General features: G+C 47.6%; 1 protein-coding gene across 1 annotated transcript; it reads left to right on the plus strand.

The window, feature by feature from the left end:
• Positions 1-3: 3 nt before the first annotated feature.
• Positions 4-5,988, plus strand: lsm14aa (LSM14A mRNA processing body assembly factor a). The gene is made up of 9 exons (XM_085415136.1): positions 4-270; positions 1,148-1,311; positions 1,611-1,758; positions 3,828-4,031; positions 4,321-4,503; positions 4,589-4,745; positions 4,831-4,869; positions 4,955-5,198; positions 5,385-5,988. The coding sequence occupies exons 1-9, from the start codon at positions 150-152 to the stop codon at positions 5,406-5,408; spliced, it is 1,284 nt and encodes a 427-aa protein (XP_085271262.1). The 5' UTR covers positions 4-149; the 3' UTR covers positions 5,409-5,988.
• Positions 5,989-11,035: the final 5,047 nt, after the last annotated feature.

Consider the following 11,035-nt stretch of genomic DNA (forward strand, 5'->3'; position numbering starts at 1 on the left):
ATGGAGGAGCAGGTAGCCATGTTGTAGCCGCGGAGCGCAGTAGAGTCAACACACACAGACCCCCCGAAGGATCGTTTCTGTTTCGCGTGTACTTCACACAAGGCGCCTGTCCGTTTCTCTGCTAGAAGCTCCCAGTCACGGACAGCACCATGAGCGGCGGGACCCCCTACCTCGGCAGCAAGATCAGCCTGATCTCCAAGGCCGAGATCCGCTACGAAGGCATCCTCTACACCATCGACACCGAGAACTCGACAGTGGCGCTGGCTAAAGGTAGCACTGCCGCGTGAGTGGAGGGCTCGCGGCTATGCTCTTGCTCGGTTTAAGCTTTGTTTGTGTTGCTGAGTTGCGGCTGCGCGGGCGTAAACAACGGTGATTAGCAGTTTTAGCCGAGCTTAGCACGCTAAACTAAACCCATTGGCTAACACTATCATGCTAACATTCGTCACAAAAAGCGTGTTCTGCCGAGCTAGCATGAAACTGCACCGACTTATTCGGGTTCAAGCGGATAAAGGGAGGCTAAACTGCTGTGACGGCTCACACCAGCTCTCTGTGCGCAGATAGAGTAACAGGTGATTCACCTAACCGGCTAACGCTAGCCAGTAGAGGAAGCCGACACCATGCTCGTTTCCGGTCAGCCTCACCTGCTCGCCGCACTCTCTGACGTCACTGAGTGCACGTCACAGACCGGTGCAGGCGGAGCCGGGACAAGTAGTATAGTGGATCGCGTGGTTTTGTGGTGCTATGTCCAAGCGTTATGTTGTGCGAGTGAAGCACGGTGTCACGTGACCTGTGACAGAGCAGGAACAAAAAAAAAAAAAACAACACACACCAGAGTGAGGGCTGTATGTATATGTGTTTCCTTAGATTTCCCAGAGCCCTCTGCAGGTATTCCGGGTGATCTGAGAGGAGATGTGTCCGGTCTCCTCCCAGCTCAGACCACAGCTCCTCTGACCGCCATTAGGTGCCTGACGATCAATAACTAGGTCACCCAATGCTCTCCTCTCTGTAGTAGGGGCATCACCTAGACTACTGTTCTGCTCTAATTAGCATTTGGTGCTCCATTAGGGTGAATTTAAGAGGGGTGGTTTGAACCCTGTTTCCCCTTTGACCTGTGATTCTAGCAGCACTTTGTTTCCTCCTCTGACAGTTCGTTCGTTCGGCACTGAAGACCGGCCCACCGACCGGCCAATTCCGCCTCGGGATGACACGTTTGAGTACATCATCTTCAGAGGCAGCGACATCAAGGACCTGACCGTGTGCGAGCCACCCAAACCCACCTGCTCGCTGCCCCAGGACCCTGCCATCGTCCAGGTACGCCCGTCCTGAGGAGGCAAGGTCGTGTTTGGCCTGTGGGCTGTCTGATTGGACTTGGCCCCTCTGACCTGAGGGTCCTGACCGATCCACTTCCAGTCTATCTTATGTTGAAATATTATTTCCACCACTTCCTGTAAGCTGAGCTATGTGTGAGAGAGCTTTATTTTAATCTGTCCCCTCTGCTATCACAGGACCTTTACTGTGAAAGGGACAAATTAGGCTTCCTGTTTCAGTTTTCTGCGAGAAATGAAACGAGGAGCTGATGTGACCTTTAACCTTTCTTCCTCCTCCTGCAGTCATCTATGAGCTCCAGCTCCTCGTCCGCCACGGCGCCAACCCCATTCCAGTCAGCCGGTTCCTACGGCCTCTTCAGCCGAGCTCCGGTCCCCGCCTACAGCCAGTTCAACAGCAGCCCGTTGGTGTCGCCGCAGCTTGGTGCTGCAGGTAAGCAGGGGGGGTGGGGTTCTCGCCGGGCATGAAATCCAAGGGTTGAGGGTAGATCAGGGCGATATGGCCAAAAATATTTATCACGATATATATATATATTTGAAAATTTGCGATAACGATATAACTGACGATATAATTGATGCGAGACAAAATACAACTCCACAACATTACTAGTGCAAAAAGACAACCTTCCATTTATTTTCACTTAAACAAGAAGCTGGTTTTTATGTACATTAAAGCTTTATAAAAATGTAACAGTGCAAATGCAAATTCCTTGCTGAAAGTTTAACCAAAAGGCATTTCCAGTAGAAATGGGCTGACATATCCTGAGCATAACCATGTATAATATCCACTGAAGTTAAAAAGAGGTGCTTTGCAACATTAAACTGCAGTGTGCAGTACACATTTTTCGGACCATAAGGTGCACGGGATTATAAGGCACATTAAGCGAAACAAAGCAGTCAGATAAATCAAACTTTATTAAACTCATTCTTCTTGCTTCCTCCACTTCTGTACCATTGATTCATTAATGTTGAATTCTCCGGCAGCTGCTCTATTCCCATGTTGTTGCAGTGTATTAATGACTAACCTCGTATTGTGGATGGATTATCTCAGTTGTTCTCCTGACTGAAGTTTGGTCCGTTTACAGCATCCTGCCATGCGATTGCATTTGTCTCTAACCATCAGGAACCTTCACGTTAACTTTTATAAGTGGAAAAGTGTTAGTGTTCGTCCTCCAGCTTCACTGTTTATGTTATGCTAACATAGCTGTGTCGCTAGCGATCACGTAGCACATCATTATATACCAGCTAGCCCAACTTCAGTAACCCTACAAACGTCACTGCTGTTTAGTTTCCTGTCTTCATTTATGTTGGAAGTGATAGCAGAGCTGTACGTTTGAATTTTTTCAGAAATCTCTCAGTCAGAACATGCAATATCATGCTTAGGTAACTAGCGAAACTAGCGAGCTAACTTCCGCTAGCTTCCTGCTAACTTCTAACTCCGTTAAATGTAATAACTTTTGTTTTCATGGATGCCTGGAAGTTAAACTTCATAGTTACACCTGGTAAAGCAGCAATGCTGATCGTTTTATTAAAGATGAAAGAATTTAGACAGTTTTTAACTCTCAGTGATGCTGCAGTGTTGTTTGACCTGAATTATACGGAGTTTAGGACCCAGATTACTCCCAGATTTAAGGGCATCTTAGTCCGACAAATACGACAATAACAACGGCCGCTTGCATGTTCTGCAAAAAAATGTGCTTTGTCGTGTATCTGACGGACAAACACCAAACCAGTTCCACATCACTGAAGTTGCACCATTTTTACAAACCAATTCTGGTTCATCTGTTTCACTCAACAATCGGCCATGTGCGTATGAAAACAAAGCCACTGCGCACGCGCGTTTTACTCCCATTCTATCGCGATATTTCATTTTCCTATCGTTGCCTAACATTATACCGGTATTACCGTGAACGGTATAATATGGCCCAGCCCTAGTTGAGGGTCTGTCTGTGACCCTTGTGCCACATAACTCATGCCACAGGAAGCGAGCAGGGGTGGTTTGTGGCGTTGGCGTGACTGAGCCATCAAGGCCTTCATTTCCTGCTCCACATGACCTCCACGCGGTCCAGAGGATTAAAAGTCAGCTGCGATGTTGAAGCTGCCGCTCGCAGCGCGTTGTGTCTGCTCGCCAGTTGTTATAAGAAATCCCGATTGCAGCAGAGACGCAGCGAGAATTTCGCCTTTACTGTTACTGCAAATGTTTGTTTCACGTGATCGTGTCATGGACCCATCGCAGTTCGCCTTTTAATGTTTTTGCTTTATTGTGCAATCTTTACTTTGTGTTAAATGACTTCAAAGGTCAGCACAAATTCCTGCGCTGCTTCATCACCGTGTGATGCTGAAGAGTTGTATGAGTCACTTCCTGTCCTCCTGCAGTGCTGAAGCAGGAAGTGAGGAACACCTACACGCCCTGCTCAGTTTCTCTGATATGAGTTTCTCTCGGCGTGATCATTGATGATCGAGTAGCGCCGCACTAACTGTGACCTTTCCCCGGTTCTGCAGGTCGAACCAGCCCAGGTAACCTGGACCCTCTGAGGAAGAGTCCGGTCCTGGATCAGGCAGCCAGCGCCGCCCCCTCAGCCACCACCACTACTGCACCGGCTCCTGGCCTGGGACGCCGAAGCCCCACCCATGGCCGCACAGCCTCCTCAGGACAGAGCAGCCAGAAGGCGCAGCACTCGCAGGAGAGCGTGGACACGAGGAGAGGTGAGGCTGTAGATGCGGCGTCGGCACCACACATACCGCTCTGTGTTTACAGTATGAGCCAATCGGAGCGTGACGTCCATCCTCACAGTGTCCTATCAGGTAACTGGAAGTCAGTTGAGTGTCACCTGACTTCCTGTTACCTGCATGTGTGATTGCTAACATGTGACATTACCTCGAAGTGCTGCGAGGTCGTCCGTCATCGTGGATGTGCCTCAGTTCACGTCCTCGTGTCTCCCCCTCTAGTTACCACGGTAACTAATGTCCTCCTCGTCCTCCCTCTATTCTTCAGCTGCCGCGGGTGCTCCGTCTAACAGACGCGGCAGAGGAGGCGGTCACCGCGGCAGAGGACGCTTCAATGTGCGCCGGGACGGCCCAATGAAGTTCGAGAAGGACTTTGACTTCGAGAGCGCCAACGCGCAGTTCAACAAGGAGGAGCTGGAGCGCGAGTTCCAGAGCAAGCTGAAGCTCCGAGGTGAGGTCACCGACGGTGGGCCGAAATGCAGCGTTAAGCGTAACGTTCGTCTGAGCGTGTCCCGTTTCTGTTGTTCGCCTCGCAGACGAGAAGGCACTCAACGGCGAGGATAAAGGCGACTCTGGCGTGGAGACTCAGAATAGTGAGAGCAATGCCGACGACGAGTGCGACCCGCTCGGGCCCAACTGCTACTACGACAAGTCCAAGTCGTTCTTCGACAACATCTCCTGCGATGACACGAGGTACGAGTGCTGTCAGTGTGGGCGTGGCTTCTGTACACTGAAGGGGGCGCGGTCACTAACAATGGAAATGTTTTCTGTCCGGCAGGAAGACGAGCGAGCGGTCCGGAGGGTCGGGGTTCCCGAGGTGAGTCGCTTTAACCATAGCCCCGACCACTTCCTGTGTGTAGCGTGCCGCGTCTCTCGCTCACCGCCGCTTGTTTCTCTTGCAGGGAGCGGAGGCAAACGTGGGCGGAGGAGCGGCGGATGAACGCTGAAACCTTCGGCATCCCTCTGCGTCAGAGCCGAGGTCGCCAGGGCTACCGTGGCCGCGGCGGCACAGGTTATCGCGGTGGGCGGGGTCGCCCGGCCAGCCGGGGCTCCTTTGGGCCACCGCAGGGAGGCGGTGGCGGCTACAGGGGAGGATACAGAGGAAACCAGGCCGGCCGGGAGTTCGCCGACCTGTCGGCGTACCGGGTGAAGTCACGTTATTGTGTTTTAACTTCGAGACAGTGAAGGCTCAGGGGGCGGGGTTAGAGGGCTCCTGTCAGACCAACACATGACTTGAGGAAGTAGGAGCTGGAGTTCCGCCCCGTCCTTCTGACCTTAAAGTCCGTCGCCTCTCGGTGCTAACGTTGGCGTTTGTTCCTGTTTTTCTTGCAGAAGGACGACAAAGTGGCGTCGTAGTAACGGTGGGAGGAGTCGTCGGCACAGAGGCGGAGCTTCTTCAGAGGAAGACGAGTAGTTGTTGCTGTTTTGTTGAAAATAATGAAGTTGTGTATTTGTCACCAGCACCGGTGTCGATGCTTGATGCAGCGTAACCTTCCATGTCTGTCAGCGGCAGCGGCGAGAAATCCTCGCAGGCAGCAGCGAGGCGTTTCTGTCATGCCGTCTGTGACGACTTGTCCGACCAATGCCTGCTGACGTAGCTTTACGGGCACTTACTTTCCTCTAACTTCATCGCCAAAATGGCTGCCCGCTCGCTCTCACCTTTTGTAATGTGTATTTTTCTACTGCTGCGTAGACTTCCTGCGTTCTTCTTCGTTGCCGACCCGCTCGCCCTCACGCGTCGTGACCCGCTGTTTCTTTCCCGCGTTTCCTTTGGTTGTGGAATAGGGTTTGGTGTTTTCTCCCTCGGTGTCGCGGTCTCACGTTAGCGTAGCCGCCGACGTGCACACGTCACTGGCGTTTCTTTTTCTTTTTTTCTTCCCGGGTCACACACTAACCGAAAGGTCAAAGTTCACCTTTCTGTCGCCACTTTGTTTTTCCTCATAGTTTGTTTCAGTTGGAGGTGCTGCGGGAAGTACGGAGGACGTTTAATGCTTAAATTAATCCGTTCCCACAGATTCATTAGAATTCCATACTTACCATATGGAAGGTTTAAAATGCCACCGTTTAGAAAATAACTTGTAGATGGTTCACTTCATGTTCCTTGAGCGTGTTCAGTGATAGTTCAGGAACTAAGATGTCAAATAAACTTTATAAAGAGTGAGAAATGAAACCTGCAGCAACAGGAAGTGCTAGAAATATTTTAATTCTGACACATTAAAAACAAATGAACTAAATCAGGCGTGATATTCGATGTTTGCTGTCAGCTGTGAGAGTCCTAAAGACACGTACAGATGATTGAAATCACACTGACACATTAAAAGCGTCTGCAGACAAAACTGAAGCTTTTTCTTGATTTAGGCATTTAAAGTCTTCCGTAGTAGAGTGCGTTTTGCACTTTCCTCATCGTTAACTCGTTCGTACACTAAATAACTCTGCGTTACGGTTACCCTAACGCGTGAGCCCGTAGCCGCTGCAGGAAGTGATGTCAAGTAGAACAAGCACGAGCTCGCTGTAGCATCGTAGGTTAGCAATATTCAAACTCTTGGCGGGTTCTTACTAACGTGAGTCCTGACTCCGCCCCCTCACAGCCAGGCACGTGCAGTGTGACCTCAGGATGCGTTCAGGGTTTCCTTGGCGGTGAACGCATCCTCTCAGTTTGATTCTCGCTGCTGTGATTGACAACAGGTCGATGCCCCCGCCGTCCAATCACAGAGAGACTTGAACAGGAAGCGAGAGATTTTGGACTCGATGTGTCACAGGACTTGATTTAAAGGCCAGTACGGAAGCTCATCAGGGCCAGTAAAGGTGCAGAGTAATGGCTGGATGGACTGGAGTTTATATTTGGCCGTGATGGGCCTCCGTAGGTGTTGGAGCTGCACTTTGACACGTGTTTAAAAATCAAACTTGTTGAAAATAATTGTGTTTTTAATGATGACACGAGCAAAATAAATTGAAGTCACTGATTGTGTCCGCCTGCTCATTGTGTCTGCTGGAGGTCAGAGGTCATCGTCAACACTTTGGTGTAAAGGTGATTGATCTGTGTCGCGGGGTTACAGGCTGGTGCGGGGTCATCGCGAGCCGCCACAGGTGCTCCAGGTCATCGGTGCGCGCCGCTGCTCGGCGCTCATCGGGGTCTTCGCCTGCTCTTGCCTCAGCATTCCCTCAGGTGAGCTGCGTCTCCACCCGGGTCTGATGATAATTCCAGGTCTTTGAGTGCAGAGACGCGTGGACAGGTTTTCCACGCTGAGCCCAGGTCGTCGAGTCAGGTGTGTTCTTCTAAAAGCTGCAGCAGCTCAGACTGAACGTGAAACGAACGCAGAGCGGCGCCTGAACCGCTCTGATGGTGCGTTTGAAGCGATCGATCCTCTCTGTGGCTGGACTGAAAGGAGCACAGAGGCACTAATCACAGCAGCACAGGAACGAGCTCTGAGCACAGATCCATGGAGGCCGGGGTCTATCACAGCAGGCAAGACCCCAGGCTGCGTAACGATGAGACAATCCAGCACATAACAGCAGGGTGCACGATGCTAGCAGGCAGGGCGTACATGGAACGCCATAACCAAGTGGCCGGCATTATTTTACATATAGTTGGGGTATTTTCACTGTAAGAATATTCAACACTGATATCAATACATCAAAAAAATGTCTGTGCAAAATCGGTTTAAAAACAAACAACTTTGGGACACTGTGGCTGTGATTTGAATCGGGGAATAAGCCGTGACGTGACCAGTGTTGTACCGAGGCAGGTATCACCGACAGAACGTGTTCCCCTGTGTCGCGAGCATTCACTGGGCACGGCGTGAGGATCCAGTTTACTCCGCCCCCATCACAGACATTAGACATGGAAGGAGTGATGTTTTAGTGTTGTGAAAAATGAGTGTTGTTACATTACCTTTGAGTGTGAGGGTTGCAACAGAAAATGATGCATTTATTGTTCTCACGTGGTATCGGACGGGATTATTGGAACAATCAAGGACATTTTGCCTGATAATTATTTGTATCCTCCTGTAACTTTACTGTACAGAGACCTAAAACCTCCAAAGTTTCAGGAGTAGTTGGTTGTTATAAGAAGTATTTGTGAACTCAAAATCAAAAACGTGGGATACTGTTTATCAATGATTTGGAGAGCCCAGCGTGTGCTCCCAGCGCAGGGGAAACAAACTCTGTTTGGAGACATTGAAACAATGTACGCTGTAGATGGCCGGGACAGACCATCATAACACTTATAAATGTCTTAAAGAGAAACTGCAAAGAAAGTTGAGGTTTCCTTCAGCATCCAAAGGCTCAGAAACAAACTGTGACAGGAAGAGGTCTGCAGACAAAGACACGACCGAATCAGAGGACACGTTCCTGAGAGTGAACAGCTGTGTGATGGCGGCTCACAGGACAACAGCTTCAAGCAGCTTCATAGTGGTCGTAGTGAGTCCAGTTTCAGCTGTGAGAAGACTTCAAGCTGCAGGTCCTTTAGTTCATCACACAGGATCTTTGTACGCCATTGAGTGGGTGAAAGGACGGTTCCACAGTGAGTGGCATCAACTGTCAAACACGGAGGAGGAAGTGTGATGGTCTGGGGCTGTTTGCTGGCTGCAGGGTCAGTGACTGGTACAGAGTGAGGGGCTCCCTGAACCAAAACAGCTACCGCAGCACTCTGCAGCACCATGCAGGACCCTCTGGTGTGCATCTAGTCTGTGAGGGCTTCATCCTACAGCAAGATAATGATCCAAACATAAGTCCGAGCCGTGGCAGAACCACCTCAGGAACGAAGAACGAGACGTTAAGGTTGTAAACGTGGAGGTCCAGCACAGTCTCCAGACTGAAACCCCATCGAGCTGGTTTGGGATGAACTGGACAGAAGAGTGAAAGCAAAGCAGCTACAAAGTCCACAGATATGGGAGAAGATTAGACTTCTGTTGTAGACAGAATGCAGCGGCTGTGTTCAGCTGTTACATCTGCCAAAGGAGACACTTTAAAACATATTTATATGATTTTTATTAAATAAGGGTAGCATGGTGGCATGCCTGTTGCCTCACAGCAAGAAGTTCCCGAGCTTAACGCCGCCATGTGGGTGGGGTCTCTCTGTGTGGATGTTCTTTACATGAGTGTGTTCTCTCCGAGTACTCTGGCTCTCCGCCACAGTCCAAACACATGCAGGTAGGAGGGTGGGGTTCACTGGACATTGTAAGCTGTCCATAGGCGTGAATGTGAACGCTTGTTTCCCCACCTGTCACCCTGTGGCAGCCGGGACAGGCTGCAGTTTGACTGTAGCCCCTATAATACATAACTATGCAGCCCAGTGAGTATAAAATCCACAAAACTACACATCAGGTTTTTCAGTTACAAACACGGGTGTAACTTCAGTTGGTTTTGTTTTTTGTTGCTTAAATTCACACAAAGTGTCAGAAACCTGCAGTGTGATGAAAACACTGGTCACCAAAATTCAAACCTAATTTTTCAGGATTTGTTGGGTTACCCCTCTGAGTCCAAAATATAATTGGACACTTTTGACTACAGTTAGATTTTACGTTTGTATTTTACCTTTAATTTTTCTCCTTGTTGTTGGTCGACATGGGACATTTTTTGTGATGACCTTAGAAAATTACCATTTCTTCCCACACAAACGTGACAATAGTACTCAGGGAAAAGAAGAACTTATTTATATAAATATATGTCTACATCCTCCTACCTATCTATACATAGGTAGGAGGATGGAATTGGAAATTTTAAATATTTGGTTCTGATCAACGAGATCTCAGATTTGTTATAATCTTTAAAGCTGAGTGAATGTTTTGTCCTACCTGGATATAAGGTGTTAACCAAATACCTCCTCAAAAACTGAATATTGCATTTTTCATTAACCAAGTCAAGACCATCTAGTTTAATTTTATGTAAATTTGGAGTCTGTATATTTGAAAAATTGTTCTTTATCGTATTTACAAGGACTGTTGGGATATTCTGTGAGACCTTTTTATAGAGCTCGGATGAGCAACTCATGTCATATTTCTCATTAAGCCTGTTTAATTCAAGTATATCTCCATTTTCATCCATTATATGTGTCACAGACAAAATTTGTTTTGTCATCCATTCTTCCACAAACATAGATTTCCCCCGATTCAATATCACCCTATTGTTCCACAGTGGAACGTTGTGGGGACTAAAGTTATGTTTAAACATTAATTTCCAATTTAACAAAACTTGTTGATGAAATTTGGAAAGTTTTGTGGATAGTTTACAAATTTCAAAATCACACACTAAAAGGAATTGGATCCCCCCAACTTTGTTGAAAATAAGAGATGGTATCAAGAACCAGATCTCATTATCATTTTTCAAGAAAGATCGTAGCCAATTAATCTTTAAAATGCCATTCATTATTTCAAAATCGATTGCTTTTAAACCCACCTCTTCATAGTCTTTTATCACGTCCCTGTTACTGATATAATGATGTTTATTTTTCCATATGAAATTAAAATTCACCTTATTGATGTCTTTTATAATTCTTGGTGGGATGGCTAGGGAATAAGCTGGACAGATTCATCTGGACAAAGATTCAACCTTGGTCAACATTATCCTGCCGAACAACGTTAAATCTCTCTGTAGCCAATGGTTCAGAGTTTTTTTGCATTTGTCAGTTGTATTCTGAATATTCTTTTCTTCACTATCAGCCATGCATTTAGTTATCCAGATTCCAAGATATTTGATTTCATTTTTGACAGGTATATTGTACAAAGAAGAGTGAGAACAATTGTGGATACTCATGAGTTCACATTTGTCCAGGTTCAGCCGTAGTCCAGAAGCATCAGAAAAGATCTTTATTGTATCTAAGGCCAATGGAATTTGTTCTTTATTTTTTAGAAAGACTGTTGTATCATCGGCAGGCTGACTTATTATTAATTTGTGGTTATTTATGTCTAATCCTTTGATGTTTGAATTTATGACAGTAATAGCAAGTAATTCAGTGGCTACAATAAATAAAAGATGTTAGCATA

The sequence above is a fragment of the Rhamphochromis longiceps genome, linkage group LG7 (assembly GCF_057381845.1).
Source record: "Rhamphochromis longiceps isolate RC_006_pf linkage group LG7, R_longiceps_female_GT1.1, whole genome shotgun sequence".
NCBI lineage: Eukaryota > Metazoa > Chordata > Actinopteri > Cichliformes > Cichlidae > Rhamphochromis > Rhamphochromis longiceps.

Excerpts from the sequence above, each read along its gene's own strand:
- lsm14aa (XM_085415136.1), top strand. The coding sequence starts at position 150 with ATGAGCGGCGGGACCCCCTACCTCGGCAGCAAGATCAGCCTGATCTCC. Across the intron at positions 4,504-4,588 it reads GAGCAAGCTGAAGCTCCGAG|ACGAGAAGGCACTCAACGGC; the intron begins GTGAGGTCACCG and ends TTCGCCTCGCAG. Across the intron at positions 4,746-4,830 it reads ATCTCCTGCGATGACACGAG|GAAGACGAGCGAGCGGTCCG; the intron begins GTACGAGTGCTG and ends TCTGTCCGGCAG.